Source organism: Myotis nattereri (assembly GCF_964212035.1).
Source record: "Myotis nattereri genome assembly, chromosome: 3".
NCBI classification, from domain to species: Eukaryota; Metazoa; Chordata; class Mammalia; order Chiroptera; family Vespertilionidae; genus Myotis; species Myotis nattereri.
Genome location: NC_138077.1, coordinates 51,826,687 through 51,844,864, shown reverse-complemented (window position 1 = coordinate 51,844,864; position 18,178 = coordinate 51,826,687). Strand labels below are relative to the sequence as shown.

General features: G+C 37.5%; 1 protein-coding gene across 3 annotated transcripts in view; it reads left to right on the top strand.

The window, feature by feature from the left end:
- The first annotated feature begins 490 nt into the window (after positions 1–490).
- ATP13A3 (ATPase 13A3) overlaps positions 491–18,178 on the top strand; it is a 75,115-nt gene continuing 57,427 nt past the window's right edge. Inside the window, exons 1-8 of one of the 3 annotated variants that reach the window (XM_081088490.1) lie at positions 491–589; positions 2,585–2,758; positions 3,430–3,612; positions 3,917–3,987; positions 7,066–7,146; positions 10,182–10,251; positions 14,767–14,901; positions 15,332–15,404. In XM_081088490.1, coding sequence (XP_080944616.1) covers positions 539–589; positions 2,585–2,758; positions 3,430–3,612; positions 3,917–3,987; positions 7,066–7,146; positions 10,182–10,251; positions 14,767–14,901; positions 15,332–15,404 — 838 coding nt within the window. In that variant the 5' untranslated portion in view covers positions 491–538. The remainder of the gene's footprint in view (positions 590–2,584; positions 2,759–3,429; positions 3,613–3,916; positions 3,988–7,065; positions 7,147–10,181; positions 10,252–14,766; positions 14,902–15,331; positions 15,405–18,178) is intronic. The other 2 variants (XM_081088488.1, XM_081088489.1) reach the window with 2 other exon arrangements.

Below are 18,178 nucleotides of genomic sequence, written 5' to 3'. Positions count from 1 at the left end.
AGTGGCCAGGGAATGTCATTCATGTAATAGATGCTTGCTTAGTAAACATTTGACGGATGATACTTTAATCCCTAAGAGGTTTTGGGGTGGTTTCACTACTGGTGCTTTACCTCTTCACTCTACTTCAAGCAATAAATTGAGTTGTGTGAAGCACTTTTATGGCACAACTAGGTTACGTCTCTGAGTCTGGAGAATGAAAGGGAAGATTCTGTAGTATTTTCTCCCAGAATTTAAATTGTTTTGTAGCAGGGCTATTGCTAGTACAAATTCATTAATGGAATATGCCACGTTTTGTGATTGTAAATAATGCAGGTGCAAGAACTGGCACACCATTGAAAATGGCATTAGAAACACCTAGCACTTTAGTGGTTACTTAAGTACCAGTTAAACATTGATACATATGTCACAACAAGAAATGTAATAATATGAAGTTATATAGTATATTAAGATAAATAATAATTTCCTAACATTTGTTCCTCTCATCTCTCAGTTGTCTTCAACTGTTCTGAAGTACAAGACCTTTTAAATCACTGTAGATATGGACAAAGAAGAAAGAAAGACTATCAATCAGGGTCAAGAAGATGAAATGGTAACCAGTATTTATTATTTACTTAGAAAGTGTGAAGAATTTATCTCTTCAATTTATTATGCTAGGGAAGTAGAAAAGTAAATTAAAAAAACAAAACACAGCTAAGTCAATGTATTTTCCTCATCCTGACTGTGTTTTTCAATTGGGATTATGTAGCATTTCTATTTGTTTTAGAATAATTCCTATTTCACTTCTGAACTGTTAAAACCTAGAGGAAAGAAGTATGTTTTTTCATTTGGTAATTTGAGAAGTTATGTTAGCTAATGCTTAAAATATAATTCCAAATCCAAGATTTCTGATTTTGATTTATAAAATGTTGAAAATCAGCTTAATTTAAAAAACACACTTTTCAACTCTTCTGTGTGTGGCGGATGGAAGGAGATAGAGTTGTCAGATAAAAAGAAGGTAGGGAAAGAGTAGGTTTACAATTGTTATATGGAAAATAATACGTTCATTAATACATAATAATACAAGAATAAACTGTTTTGAGTACTTATAACTGTAAACTTACTTTTGCTCTACCCTGTATAAGACTCCCTGTTAAATATTAAATGTGGATTTCAGGTAATCAAGGAATACATTTTTAGTAGAAGCATGTCCCTAATATTGCAGAGGGCAACAAAAAAATTACTTGGTTTTTTGTCTGAAATTTGAATTTAAATAGGCACTTTGCATTTTCATTTGCTAAATTTGGAAGCCCTTGTTAGGGTAACTGAAACAATTTGAATAATTTGGGTCAGAAGGTCAGATTGATCAGTAACAGTAGTATTGGGACAATTAGTTAAAGATTTGGAAAAATAAAGTTAAAACTTAACTAAATGCAACATGATATTCTAAATTATATCCTTAAACAAAAAAAAAGACAGTGAAAAAAAATGGTGAAATTCTAATAAAGACAAGATTTACTTAATATAATATACAGTGTTAATACTTTTTATTCTTTTAATATATACTAGTATTTTTATTGATTTCAGAGAGGAAGAGAGGAGGAGAGAGAGATAGAAACATCAATGATAAGAGAGAATCATTGATCGGCTGCCTTTTCCACACCTCCCTACTGGGGATCAAGTCTGCACATGTGCCCTGACCAAGAATTGAACTGTGACCTCCTGGTTCATAGGTCGATGCTCAACCATTGAGCCATGCTGGCTGGGCTAATCTTTTTGATTTTGACAAATGTACCAAGATGTTAACATTGGATGAAGGGTATACAGGAACTCTTAATATTTTTGTATCTTTTCAGCAAATCAAATTATTTCAAATATAAAAGTTTATTTTAAAAAACCTATCTTATAACAAGAAAAGTTCTAGAAGAATTCAAAAGATAAATGTAAAACTGGAATTATAAAAGTTCTAGGAATGTATATTAAATGTAAATATACTATATCAGTGGGAAAGTATTATGTTACTAACTAGAGGCCCGGTGCACGAAATTCGTGCACTGAGTGGGGGAGGGGTGGTGGGGGGGGCGGGAGTCCCTCAGTCCGGCCTGTGCCCTCTTGAAGTCTGGGAGCCCTCGGGGGATGTCTGACTGACAGCTTAGTGCCATCAGACATCCTTAGCACTGCTGCAGATGTGGGAGAGGCTCCCACCACCACTGCTGCGCTCACTAGCTGTGAACCCGGCTTCTTGCTCAGTGGGAGTGCACTGACCACCAGGGGGCAGCTCCTGCATTGAGCATCTGCCCCTTGGTGGTCAGTGTACATCATAGCGACCGGTTGTTCCACTGTTAGGTCGATTTGCATATTAACCTTTTATTATATAGGATGATAACATCAAATGTAGAATGTAATGTGTAAATATCAAAAGATTTTGCCACTTAAAAAGTATACCTTTGACAATAAGCTTCTCAGAAACAAAATTTAAAGATAAATTATGGGTTGGGAAAATATTTGTAGTTTATCTGACAAGACAATAACCATCTGGAAAACAAAGAACTTTGGATTTATCTTTCATATCATTTGATGATTAATCATGATTACTATATCCATGCAGGAAATTTATGGCTATAATTTATGTCGCTGGAAGCTTGCCATAGTTTCTCTAGGAGTGGTTTGCACCGGTGGCTTTCTCCTGCTCCTCCTCTATTGGATGCCTGAGTGGCGGGTGAAGGCAACCTGTATTAGAACTGCAATTAAAGACTGTGAAGTGGTGCTGCTGAGGACTACTGTAAGTCCATGGATTTACTTGTACTGTAGCTGATTATTTGAGGAGTAAAAGAATGTCTTTGTGTGTACTTTGTTGAAAATAATATATGAAGAGAACATCACTGTAAGATATAATGAGGAATACTAATCCTACTATTTCTAAAGCACCTGTGTTTGAAGTGAATATTATCAGAGCAATTAGAGTATAAAGAATCTTAAAGATGATCAAATCCTACCCTTCCTTTTAAGCTCTTGATGCACTGAGAGATTATATGCTGTCCTTCAAGGTCACCGGACAGTTAGAACTATAGGATCTCTCATTCACCAAACAAGTTGCTTCTACTATGTGATGCTGTTACATCTCAGGGTGTTGTGTTTATTTGTTTTTTAATGATCCTACCTGGAAGTATTTTATAAGATGCATTAATATCTAGTCTGAGTATGTTGGGTAAATTAAGAAAGTACTCATAAACTTTTATGGGATATTGTGTTAGTGAAGTATACCATTTAAATGGTAAGCAGTGGAAAGCACTTCACATTTAAATTTATGCATCTTTATGAAATGGTTAAGTCAGTAGGAAGTGATGCTTTCTCAGAGATGAGTAAATAATATTGTAAAGAATGGAAATCAAATAAAAATGTAGACAGTTGTATAATATACATAATTGACTATTTACCTTTCTCTCTTGTAAGGATGAATTCAAAACGTGGTTTTGTGCAAAAATTCGCTTGCTTTCTCTGAAAACTCATCCATTTTCGAGTCCAAAATCTGTGGCTAATAAGGTTTCAAATGGCCATGCTGTTCTTTTAACTGAAAATTTGGCCGAAGAGAACGGGCATGAGATAAGTAAATATTCACAGACACAATCAGAACAGGTACTGTAATCTTAGTTTCAAGGTTTCTTTAAGAATCAGAATTGTTACATGTTATGCTATCATGGATAGTACATAATTTTGTGTTTGCAGTTATTTTTGAGATAAATGTATATGCATATAAAATGCCTGTTTATCACTGTATTGTAACAGTTCAGGTATTATTAAAAGAAACAGATTACATTTACATGTCACATGTGATCACTTTAAATTTAATATGTTGTTAGATGATAGATTTGTGTTAGTAAATGTAATTGAAAACAAGTGATGATAATGCTTTTTGATGTAACATTTATGTGTTTTACAGATTCGTTACTTTACCCACCATAGTGTAAAATATTTCTGGAATGATACTCTTCACAATTTTGATTTCTTAAAGTAAGTGATTTTTTTTGTTTATATTATGAGTATATTAAAAATGTTCTAGATAGTAAAGAATTCATTCTAATGTTACATAAAATTGAATAGGTTTTTATTGAAGAACTTTTACTCACTTATTCTTTAGCAACTTCCAGTGTTATTTGAATACTGATTAACCATGTTAGAATGAAATGTCACTTGCAACCTGTATCGTGGCAAAATTTACATAAAAGTTAGAAAAGTAGTATGATCTTAAAATCCACTGAGTCTGAGTTCTTTTCTTTTTGAGGGTTCATCTCAAAGTGAACTTTGAGTATACCTATCTGAACTGTTAACTCCCAATATGCTCACAGTTCTACCCACTTGTATATACTTGAGGGATGAAGAGATAGATGGAAATTTAACTTCACTATGTGAATAAAGATGGGACATTGTCAAATGTGTTAAACCTTGGGTAGGACAAATTGGTGTAATCTCTTAAAATTTATCACTGGATAAATTTTTGTGGAGGCTTCAAGTTATATAAGTACTAATTAATTAGGATTCTATTTTTGTTGCTTTTGTTAAAGCAATTATTATAAACACTCAAGTATCATTGCTTGAGAGTGCTAAAGGAATCTACACTAATAAAAGAGAAACATGGTAATTGGCGTACGACCGCTACCCTTCCCATTGGCTAATCAGGGCGATATGCAAATTAACTGTCAGCCAAGATGGTGGCCGGCAGCCAGGCAGCTTGAAACTAACATGAGGCTTGGTTGCCTCAGTGACGGAGTAAACCAACGTTCCCCGCCTGTGGCTGCAGGCCTCTGAGCGGGCAGTTTAAGAAACTCTGTAACAAATACCACCAGGCTTCAGCCAGCAGGATGGCAATATTGTAAGGAAAGGCCAGAAACCTAAGAGCTGGAGCCAAGCCTCAAGCTAAAACTGGCCCAGAATAAAAAAGAAAAAAAGGAGCGATTGGGAGCTTCAGTCACCCCCAGCCTGAAAACAGCCCTCAGCCCCTCACCCAGACTGGCCAGGCACCCCAGTGGGGACCCCTACCCTGAAGGGTGTTTGACCAGCTGCAAACAGCCATCATTCCCTCACCCAGGCTGGCCAGGCACCCCAGTGGGGACCCCCACCCTGATACAGGATACCCTGATCCAGGACACCCTTCAGGGCAAACCAGCCAGCCCCACCCATGCACCAGGCCTCTACCCTATATAGTAAAAGGGTAATATGCCTCCCGGCACCGAGATCAGCGTGACAGGGGGCAGCGTCCAAACCCCCTGATCGCCCTGTGGCTCTGTGTGTGACGGGGCGGGGCCACAACCTCCCTATCCATCCTGCTCTGTTCGTGACAGGGGAAGGCGCCCCAACCCCCTGATCAGCCCTGCTCTGTGCCTGATAGGGGAGAGCTCCCCAAACCCCCCCCACCCCCTCACGGGCCCTGCTCTGTGTGTGATGGGGTAGAGCCATAACCTCCCCATCGGCCCTGCCCTGAGTGTGAGAGTGGCGGTGCCCCAACCCCCTGATTGGCCCTGCTCTGTGGGTGATAGGGGGCGGTGCCCCACCCCCTGATTGGCCCTGCTCTGTGCGTGACAGGGTACAGAGCCCCAACCCCCCTGATGGGCCCTGCTCTGTGAGTGACAGGGGGCAGCGCCCCAACCCCCTGATTGGCCCTGCTCTGTGCGTGATGGGGTGGCGCCGCAACCTCACCATCGACCCTGCCTTGAGTGTGACAGGGGACGGTGCCCCAACCCCCCAATCGGCCCTACCCTAATCGTGACTGAGGGTGACATCACAACCTCCCAATCTCCCTGCTCTGTGCATGACAGGGGGCGGCGCCCCAACTCCCCAATCGGCCCTGCTCTGTGCCCGACCAGGGGCTGCACCTAGGGATTGGGCCTGCCCTCTGCCACCCAGGAGCAGGCCTAAGCCAGCAGGTTGTTATCTCCCGGGGGGTCCCAGACTGCGAGAGGGCACAGGCCGGGCTGAGGGACCCCCCTCCCCCCCCCCCCGAGTGCACAAATTTTTGTGCACCGGGCCTATAGTTCTTAATATTAGCAATACAAAGAGAATCACCTTATGAGCATTTAAAATATTCATGCCTGGATTTCCCCCCCTGGCACTAAAGAATTAGAATATTCTGGAATGGACCAGGGCATTCCTACGTGCCTATTTGTGAAGACCATTCCTAGTTAAGAACCATTGCCTTACAGAATACTGCCAATGAGCTGGTGTTTTGGTTTTTTAAAAAAATTGAGTTGGAACTGATTACTGCTGCCTTTGGAGAAGTCATCAACTTTAGTGAGAAAAAAGCATCAAACATATTGCTGTGCAGCATTTGCCAACCATAAAAACTTGTAGAATTTATGATAACACTTACTTACGGAGCTTAATTTTCCTATCTGACAAAAGTGGAAAAGGATTGGAATTAAATGATGTATAAGATTCTCTTCAGAGTTCTATTATTAGTATCTCAGTTAATTCTAGAATCTCAGTATAATTAAGACATTTTTGGAGATAAAGTAGATAGGTTAATTGAATCCCAATTAGAATTGTTACAGAATTTAGACATTGCCCGTGACTCATAAATTCTGTACTCTCTATGTATTAGATCAGGGAAGGATTTTGGTGAATGCTTTTATAGAAAGAAAATAAATGAATAGGATTTCTTACTGTGAAGCTTAAAGAATTAAAGAGGAGGAACTAAATAAAAAGTAAAACATTTTTTTATTTTTAGTTTGGAATTCTCAAACTATCATACTCTACTTTTAATTTTATTAGTTTAGTTATTAGCTCTTACAGCTTTGGTGCACAGCTTTAAAGGATAATAATATTATTATATAAACATGAGTATTTAAAGCCATCTTATCATGTGATAGATACATTGTATAACTTAGAAGTTGCCACTTTTGAGACTTAGAACTTTCACTATTGTTTATCTTGGGAATTTTAGATTTTAAAATTCCCATTCATTGTCTCATTTTTTGTTAAGGATTTCTGTTTGTAAGGAAGTCACACTTTGAAATCAGAATATAGAAAAATGAGGCATTAAGACATTTGGATATTTTAAACTTTGTTTAAAGTAAAAACTTTGGATTTATTTAGGGGACTGGATGAAGGTGTTTCTTGTACGTCAATTTATGAAAAGCATAGTGCAGGACTGACAAAGGGGATGCATGCCTACAGGTAATTTTTATCCAACTAAAGTCAGATCTATTATCAAAATTCCTAAATACAGTAGTATGTATAGTTCACCCTTTCACCATATAGTTGTACATATTAACAGATATTTAAATATTATAGACATAGTACTTGACAACTTATTGATGTTTTATTTGGGTAAGGCTATCTCTCAATTTAAGAATTATAAAAATATTGGAGCTGATACTATGAAGTTGATATCCCTGAAAATAAACCATATTTCGTCAATTCTAAGGTATACATTTCCCCACATTTTAACATTTCTAAAAGGGGAATGTGTTATACAGTGGATGGAGAGTCATCCTTTATCTTTCTTAATTGTACATACAATAATGGGTATATCTTATAATTGATAACATCTTGGATTTTACTGCTATAGGGAATTATAAGCATGAGCTCAAATTTACTACAGTGAAAATTTGTAAATTGGGAGACAATCTTTTTTATCATGTTATTATCTGCTAAAGTATAAAATTATATTGATGTATTGCATATTTAAAGATAAGTGCCATTTTCAAATTAAGTTAGAAATTTTCTTATACGCCTGTAGCATATCTTTTCAAAGTGTTAGAATATATTAGTAAAAGAGTCTCTTCGTTTAGACTTATACTTCTTAAAAGGCCAGAATTACTCTAGCATATAGAAAGCACTATGATAAGGAATTTAAGCAGAAGGATTTAAGCAGCTTTTCTTTTTTTTTTGTTAATCCTCACGAGAGGATATTTTTTCCATTGATTTTTTTGGGGGGGGGGGCAAAGAGAGAGGCGGGGGGGGGAGAGAGAGAGAGAGAGAGAGAGAGAGAGAGAGAGAGAGAGAGAGAGAGAGAAGAGAAGAGAAGAGAAACATATCGGCCTGGATGGGCTGGGGATTGAATCTGCAACCCAGGTGCAAGCCCTTGACCAGGCCAGTGATGCTCTAACCCAGCCGTGGGCAAACTACGGCCCATGGGCCGGATCCGGCCCGTTTGAAATGAATAAAACTAAAAAAAACGAGACCGTACCCTTTTATGTAATGATGTTTACTTTGAATTTATATTAGTTCACACAAACACTCCATCCATGCTTTTGTTCCGGCCCTCCGGTCCAGTTTAAGAACCCATTGTGGCCCTCGAGTCAAAAAGTTTGCCCACTCCTGCTCTAACCACTGAGTAACACTGGCCAGGGCCAAGCAACTTTTTAAAAGTATTTTTTTTAAAAATGTCAAGTGTACAGTGTTTTGTAATGAATATTTATAGATAGATAGATAGATAGATTGATTGATTTCAGAGAGGAAGGGAGAGGGAGAGAGAGTTAGAAACATCAATGATGAAAGAGAATCATTGATTGGCTGCCTCCTGTATGCCTCACACTGGGGATTGAGCCCGCAATCCAGGTATGTGCCCTGACTGGGAATGGAACCGTGACCTCCTGTTCATAGGTCAATGCTCAACCACTGAGCCAGCTGGGCTCCAGTATTCTTTTATTTATTTTGTTTTATTAATCCTCACCTGAGGATATTTTTCCCATTGATTTTTTTTTTTTAAGGGTGAATGAAAGAGACGGGGAGAGGCAGAGAGAGAGAAACATTGATGTGAGAGACACATTGACTGGTTGCCTCCTGCACACACCCCAACGAGGGCTGGAGATCAAGCTTGCAACTGAGGTACGTGCCCTTGACTGGAATTGAACCTGAGACCTTTCAGTGGGCAGGCCGATGCTCTAACCACTGAACAGAATTGGTTAGGGCTTAGTACAATATATATAAAGGGTATCCCAAAATTCATGCAAAAAGTAATTTTGATAGAAAACACAGGTATCTAATTAAAAATTGTAAATTTTTTATTCATTCATAAAGTATACAGCATAGGGTTATGTACGGAATAGCATATCGGGTAAATGGCCTCCACGGCTTTGCTGGCACATACGCACTCTTTGGTTGAAATTTTCCATGACCGTTTTGCATAAATGTGGCTGAATTTCGATGAGGCTCATTTTCATCTTGATGGCTTGGTTAATCGACAAAATTGTCGCATTTCGGGTTCAGAAAATCCACAAGTGATTGTTGAGAAGCAAATGCATCCACAATGTGTCACTGTTTGGTGCGGATTTTGTGCTGGAGGCATCATCAGACCATTCTTCTTCGAAAATGCGGCTGCTCAGGCAATAACAAAAGAGTGCGTATGTGCCAGCAAAGCCGTGGAGGCCATTTACCCGATATGCTATTCCGTACATAACCCTATACTGTATACTTTATGAATCAATGAAAAATTTACAATTTTTAATTATAAACCTGTGTTTTCTATCAAAATTATTTCTTGTGTGAATTTTGGGACACCATTTATATATATCTATAGTATATGTATGTGTGTGTATATATATATATATATGTATATATATATATCTTTTTTTTTTTAAGGTATATTTTTATTGATTTCAGAGAAGAAGGGAGTCGGAGATAGGAACATCAATGATGAGAGAGAATCATTGATCGGCTGCCTCCTGCATGCCCCCCACTGGGGTCAAGCCATTAACTCAGGCATGTGCCCTTAGCTGGAATCGAACCTGGAACTCTTCAGTCCACAGACCAATGCTCTATTCACTGAGCCAAACCAACTAGGGCAAAGTACAATATTCTTATTAGAAAAATATTATCAGGTCTCTTAAATTTATTTATCTAAGCTTTTGGAAAAATTAATTGCAATTCAAAATTGTTCAGACCTATTGTGTTCAAGAATGGAAAAGAAAACCTTTGCTGACATAATTATTATAGACTAGTTGGAAAGATATTTGTCACACAAAAAGATATGAGATAGAATGAATCAAAATGATAGCTGTATAGTTATCCAGTATTAACTACTTAATTTAAATACTAAAGGTAGAGAATTTGAATTGTGCAAGACAAGTATATAGAAACATGAATGTGTAAGTTCTAGATTTAGGAGCAGTCTGTGGTTTGAGCTTTATGTAATGAAGTAACTTCGCAAAATTACACTATTATTATGTAATGTAATATAATACTGTTATTATATTTTCTTGTCATAGAAAATTGCTTTATGGAATAAATGAAATTTCTGTGAAAGTGCCTTCTGTTTTTAAGCTTCTAATTAAGGAGGTAAGACTATTATTGTACATGTCTCAATATTTGTAATCAGTAGATTTGTCAATTTGAAAAGAGCCATGATCTAAGTAATAAGACATTCTTAATTTTCTGTTTTCAAACTTTTACTAGTGGCCTGGTGCACAGATTCGTGCATATTGAAAGGAAATTAATTAGAAGAGATATTGTAATATCACTATTAGCTCTTTGTCTATAATAGAAGTATCAGACATGAAAGGAAATTAGTAAAATGTATATGAAAATAATATATAAATTGATTAATAAATAATTACAACATGTTATAACAACAAAGACATATAAAAACAAAAAAGATATAAAAATGATATAAAAACAAGTGATAAAAACAATGACTGATAAATTGATTAAACTTATTTTAATATCTCCCTGTATACCACATTAAGAGTAAAAACACTTTCAGAGTGCTTGACTAATTTCCCGTGTGGTGAAATATTTACAACTTTAATGTCACACGCTCTTTGAACTCAAGAGAAAGCAACATATAGCTGACCATGTCCGAAAATGGATTCAGGTAGGCATATTCCTACTTTGTCTAGAGTTTGTCCTTGTGATTTATTAATAGTCATCGCAAATGCTGGCATCATGGGAAACTGTCTTCGAATTAAATTAAATGGGAAGCCAGTGTCAGATGGGGACAAATCAGTTCTTGGAATCAGAACAACCTCTCCCTCTGCAGATCCTGTTAATACTTCAGCTTTGATTATGTTAGGTCACAACCTTTTGATAATAAATCTAGTACCATTACAAAGACCCCTTTTGCTATTAAGATTTCTCAGTAGCATGATTGCACCTACTTTTAATTTTAATTTATGACACAGAATTCCCGAAGGAGTAATACTATTAAGAAGTTCGATGGGAAAATTTTCCTTTTCAGCATCATCTGTTGAATCGATGGAATCATCACTCAAATAAGTGTGAAAATCTCCATCGAGTCTATCCAAAATTTCTTCATTTAATTTATGAACGTGCTCATCATTTTTGGACAAAGAATCACACGTTTAGATATATTTTTAATATTATCTATAGATATACTATTTTCAAAGGTAGCTTCAATAATAGATCCATTACAAATAATTTCAACAAAAACAACCACATTCACGTATTGACAATGACAGATGGAAACACACGCTTGCAATTGGTGCCAGCAAGAGCTGTATATGTATCATGCATGTGCGAGTCAATGTTTCTTTTTAAATTGCCAGTGCGTGTCATATGTACCCGCCGGTTGGTCAGTCAGACGTACGTATGTACATTCCCACAGTCGGTCCCTTAGCCATATATATATAGATTGCCAGTGCATGTCATATGTACCGGTTGGATGGACATACAGTCGGTCACTTAGCCTTATATAGAGATTTATTTATTTATTTTTATTGTTTTGTTTTTTTTCCTTCCACTTGGAAGGTAAAGGTGATCTCAGATAATTTAGTGTATGACTTTCCTTTTTTATTTGTCTAATTTTTTTTTTTTCTGTAGATTAAATTTTTTTTTGTCCTCAGGAAATCACACATCTAAATCTTGCCCTATCTTATAGATGTGTACTCCTGCTTTTTGTTTTCTGATTATTAAACAATTTATCATGTTGAGTTTATTCATATGGCATTTTGAGGTACATTGTTGGAAACTGCTGGGGGTCTTAATCCAGCATATAGAAGGGGTTCAGGAATCTGGAGAAGGGGCTGCTGTAAATGATTAAAGAGTCTAGAGATGAAACATAATTTTGGAAGGCATTTTGGGGAGACAGAGAAGACTTAGTTAAAGGAACCAAGTTCTCCTGAATCTCCGGACCCCTTGCTCTTTATTAACACAATTTGTCCTAAGGCAAGGTAGATATACATATGGAATCCATTGTCAGATTGGGGTAACTGCCTTCTGCTGTTTAGGTGTTTGGCCAGTAGGATGCAATAACGTAAATTGAAATGCCTTCAGCTGTCTGGCAGCAAGCAATCATCTATGCAAATCTTTAGGTGTGGGGAAATGCCCATAGCCATCTCCAGCAGATTCAGCCCTGCTGAATCCCTAAGTTCCATCAACCTTTTGATGAAACTTCTTGCATTTATGTCGTGCTGGAATTAGCTTCTGGCAGAAACTAGACATTGTACCAGAAGTTTGGAATATAAAACATGACCTGATGTTCATATTGAGAAGTTTGCACTTTAACCTGGGAAGAAAACATGTCAGTAGTTACTGTAGTGACTGATGAGTGGTAATTGCTATATAAGAGGTATGAATAAAAGTTGTTCATATAAAGGAAGGGAATAAGATATTGCCTAGCAGTTAGACTCTCCAATCTGTCTTTTAATTTTTTGCTAAAGATCAAGTTAGCTGTATTGAGTGAATACTTTTAGTAGAAATAAAAGATTATTTTCATCAGTTGCTGAGAGTGACTTTATGACGTTGGTTTAGAACATACCAAAGTATAATGATTAGGAATTAGAAAGTCTGGTTTGTAATATGGTTCCATCAGTAACTAGCTTTGATCACCAGAAAATCTTTCTCTTTGCTGCTTCTTTACTTATAAAAGTGGAGCAAGTCCTTTCTGATAATCTCATTCTGATTAAATAAAAGTTAGAAAATAGAAAACTAAGAATGTCTTCTTATTATTTAAATTGTGGCTCTATATAATTTGGAAGTAAAATGGGACTGTTTATGAGAAGTGCCTTGAAAAGTACAGAGCCATCAGTTTTACGACATTGGGGTAGTACATATTGCCCAAGGGTACCATAGAGCTTACTACGTGTACCGGTTAATAATGGTGGATTTTGTAATCAAAGAAAACATGATAATTTCAAGAGAAACATCAGAACTGCTTTATTCAAAGTAATGTCCATCACTAGCTACACATTTCCCCCATTTTTCAGGTAATTTGTGGATACCATCCCAATAGAAATTTTCTTGTTTTGAGGCAAACCATTCAGTGACCCAATTTTCCACTTCTTCGTATGTGTTGAAGTGCTGCTCAGAAAGTGTGTGTGCAATTGATCGGAACAAGTTGTAATCTGAAGGAGCAAGGTCTGGTGAATATGGTGGGTGGTTTAATACTTCCCAGGCAAGATCTTTTAACGTGTCTTTAACTGGTTTTGAAGTGTGTGATGGTGTGTCATCATGAAGCAAAATTACTTTGCCGTATCTTCTGGCCCATTCTGGTCATTTCACAATCAAAGCGTGTTTCAAATTGATTATTTGTTGTTGGTAGCAATCAGTATTAACAGTTTCATCTGGTTTTAGAAGCTCATAACATACCACACCTTTCTGATTTCACCAAACGCAGAGCATTGTCTTCTTTCCGAAGCGATTTGGCCTTGCAGTCAATGTTGATGGTTGACCTGGATCAAACCATGATTTTGTGCATTTGGGATTCTCAAAATAAATCCACTTTTCATTGCCAGTCACAATCTGATGCAAAAAAGACTTTCTTTTGTGCCATTGAAGCAACATTTTACTGATGACTTTTCGGTTTTCCATTTATCTTTTGTTCAGTTGATGTGGCACCCATTTTCCTTCCTTTAAAATCTTTCCCAGTGCTTTTAAAGGATCAGAAATTGTTTGCTGAGCAACATTTAACCTTTCTGCAAGTTGTTTTTGAGTTTGACATGCATCTTGCTATATAATAAAGAGGTAATATGCAAATTGACCCTCACGCCCTTGTGTCATCACAAGATGGCCGCCCCCAGGTTGTCAGAAGAAGGCCGGCAGGGGAGGCAGTTGGGGGCAATTGGGCCATCAGGGGAGCAGTTAGGTGTCAATCAGACTGGCTGGGTAGTGGTTAGGGGGCAGGCAGGCAGGCAGGTGAGTGGTTAGGAATCAGCTGTCCCGGATTGTGAGAGGGATGTCCGACTGCCAGTTTAGGACTGTGGGATTGGGCCTAAACTGGCAGTTGGATATTCCCTGAGGGGTCCCAGATTGGAGAGGGTGCAGGCTGGACTGAGGAACACCCTTCCAGTGCACAAATTTCGTGCACTGGGCCTCTAGTCATCCAATAATGCTTGTAATTGTTGGTCTTCAAACTTTTCCGGTTGACCTGGATGTTCTTTGTCTTTCACATCGAAATCATCACTTTTAAAGTGTTTAAACCGGCGTTCACAAGTATCTTGAGGTGGAGCATGTTCACCATAAGCTTCCCGAAGTATACGGTAACTTTTTCTTCAAAATAAAGTAATGAATTAAAACTTGCCGCAAATGCTCTTTTTTTGGCATGAAATTCGACATTTTTAAGTGTAAAAATATCTATGATGTTAACACCTTCAGCAAATTTGACATAACTTTTGAAGCTTGTTGTCAATACAACAAAATAGCATACATATCAAATTGCATATATATCAACATATGTGTAACACCATCTATTGAAAAAAAATCCGCATTATTAACTGGTACACCTAGTATCCTATAGTATCTTGTTGGTTGCTTCTTAAATAAAAAGATGGAAAATCTGTATGGTTATAAGCATTTTATTCACTTTGACTTAAAAATTTTGTGGTTTTTTTTTTTTAGGTTCTCAACCCATTTTACATTTTCCAGCTGTTCAGTGTTATACTGTGGTGCACTGATGAATACTATTACTATGCTCTAGCCATTGTGATTATGTCTGTAGTATCAATTTTAAGTTCTCTATATTCCATTAAAAAGGTAAGTTCAATTTATTATTGATTTCACAACTGTATTTATATTTTGTAAGGTGCATAGAATAGTGCTTGATACAAAGTAATACTCAATACAGATTTTCTTTTAGTTATGAATATGTCCCTTTTTTGAAGTAGGGAAGGCAGATGTTTTTTAGAGTCAGTTTATTACTTGACCACTTAGAGGCCATAGCAGGGGTCTATCATTGTTTATCATAGGCTGGTTCTAGTGTTTTCAGGGATCAAGTGCTTCTTATTTTGTCTTTAGCTAAAACATCGTATAGTTTTTTAAATCTTTTAGTCTTGACATTTTTAAGGGCAGAGTGATAAGCATTTATTTTATTAACTTTATTTTATAGTACCCTTACTTTTTAATATATTGAAGAGTGGTTTTATATTAGCTAGTTTTTATTTTTTATTTATTTTTCTTATTTCAGCAATATATAATGTTGCATGACATGGTGGCAGCTCACAGTACTGTGAGAGTTTCAGTTTGCAGAGTAAATGAAGGTAAGTACTTCAGGTGACTCTTGACAAAAATAATCCAAAAATGATTTCCATTAAGCACTAATATATGAAACAAGCCCGTGTGTTATATATACATTTATTTCTTAAGAAATAATGTATGTGTGAATTTGTACTCATCTCTGAGTTTGTATTGTATTAATTCATTTATATGAAATTGTATTCTTCTTTTTCTACAATGTAACAGCTACTATACTAGGCTCTGGGGATGCAGTGATTATCAAGAAGGACGTAGTCATTGCGTCACTGAACTTCATACTAGTTGGAAAGACAGATGATAAATCGTGAAAATAAAGTGTGACAAATGCAGGGAGCGTATTAGATATTAGAGCTCATTTACTGTAGATGTCAGGGATGGCTTCTTTAAAAAAGTATTTTTTAAGTGGTTGAATTAGATAAGAGGTAGGTGAGAAGATAGTATGGTGGGAATGAGTGAGGGAGAAGAAGAGGGTTCTAAGTGCCCAAAGGCCTGGAGTTTGGTCACTGTAATAACTGGAAGAAATTCAGTGTGGCAGATGTAGAAAGTTGGTGATGTACAGCCTTCTAAGGTATGTTGAAGAATTTTGACTTATTCCAAAATGCAATGGACAGCCATTGAAGGGTTTTAAACAGGGGAGTGATCTGATAATTATTAGCCTTTCTAAAAAAAATTATTCTGGCTGCCATGTTCACACTAGTTTAGAGGGGAGTAATACTGAAGGCATGAAATGGATCAAGTTAAAGGTTGTGGAAATGGAGAGAAATGATGTGGGTTTGAAAGCTATTAGTAGGGCCATGGAACAGGATTTTACGATTCATTGGATGCAAGGTGGTAGAGTGGTGTCAGGCTGGGGGATGGATGTTTAATTAACATAGTTTAATTAAATAGAAGGAGAAGCAGAATCTTAGGGAAGGATAATGTTTTGGACATGTTAGTTTGCTGAGATATTGAAGAGGTAAAGGAGATACGGTGGAGGTAGCACAGCATCATGGGCCTTGGGGACCATAGCTGCTTAGATTTGTGAGGAACACCAAATCAATCTCCATTTTCTTGGCTCAGTATACCTCATCCAAGTGTAAACAGTTTGGCCTAGCAGGTTACTCCTTCCCTGTGCTTCCTGGTCACTTGCTATTTTAGCTGGGAGTATCTGTCTCTCTCCCCTACCTGCAATGTTAGATGTGTCAGATTATTGGTGCTCCTCTTCTTCCTTCTCTGCTGCTGCTGGAGATAATTGGGATGCTAGGACATATGTACCATTCAACTTGTATCGTCCTATCCCCTTTGTATAGTCTATCAGATCATTGATATTTTATTGCCTGGTAGACCTAAGAGGAGTTCAATTTCAAGTGGTTTTAACAGCTTTAAGAGTTTTAAAAATAGGTATCTTGCTTAAAACTGAAGATTATTGTATCTATGTACTAAATATTATTAGAATCCTTTGTTTTTTCCTCATAGCTTAGTAAACTAGTTCTTTGTTGTTGTTTTTTTGTTTGTGTGTGTGTGTGTGTGTGTTTTAATGAAGGAAAGAGTGTCCTACACACTGTCACAAAAAATAGTTTTCTTACACATTTTTGTTTACAAACTAATGTAACTGTCTTCTGAGCATAGTATTAAACCTAGGTGGAAAAGAGAGAGAGAGAGAGAGAGAGAGAGAGAGAGAGAGAATGTCCAAATACAGGGTGTCTCAAAAAAATGTATACACACTATAAAGGCAGTGTTTATTAAAATACCTTTCATTTTCAAAATGAAATAGAATCTGCAGCTATCAGCTGCTAAAGTATGTATACATTTTTTGGGGAAACCCTATATAAGACAATCGTAAAGAAAAACCTTTTACGTGGGAAGATCTTTTATACAGTCTTTAGCTAACTTGAATATAGTATACACATTTCTAAGGAAATAGTGAAATGGATACTATATCACAACATTTATTTTATAAATTCATTTAAAATAATGTCTAAAATATTAGGACTATTTTAGGAATAGTGAGTACACAGTGAGACTTTCTAGGTTATAAAAAGTGGCAACAAGAAGAAGAATGCTGTAAAAAATGCTGTTAAAAGAGAAAGTAGGGGGAGGAACCAAGATGGCGGCATAGGTAAACACCTGAAATTGCTGCCTCGCACAACCACTTCAAAATTACAACTAAAAGACAAAACGGACATCATCCAGAACTACAGGAAGGCTGGCTGAGTGGAAATTCTACAATTAGAAGGAAAGAGAAAAGCACACTGAGACTCAGAGGAGGTGTGGAAGTAAAGTGCAGAGGTATGGAGGCGCACACGGAAAGGGCTGGCAACTGAGGACGCGGCTGTCTTTTTCAATCGGGAGGGAGACACAAGCTCCCGACGGCTCTGAACTCCAGTTCCTGGCGAGTCTCTGGGAACCAGACTCATACGGGGAGAAACTCGAGGGTGGCTTTCTCTCAGAGGTGCTTGCAGCGATTACCACGGGACACTGAGACCCGGGGCCCTTAGGGCAGGGCCGAGGATCAGCCATAGCTATTTGCTCTGCCCTGTTGATTCCCTGAGACCCTGCCCCACTCAAGCTGTGCGCAGAGTCTTTTGCATATGAATGGCCTGGCCCTCTGCAATCTAAAATTACCTAACAAACTGCAGCTGGGTCAGAGAGACCCAGAACATCCAAAAGAAGGCCCGAGGCCCCACAGCAGCTTGCATTGCTTCACAGCTGGGCCTCATCTGGGCACCTCCAAATCCCAAATAAAGAAGAGGAATCTGCAGATCTCTCCGTAGCTCCTGCTGGGTAGCCTCAGGCAGAG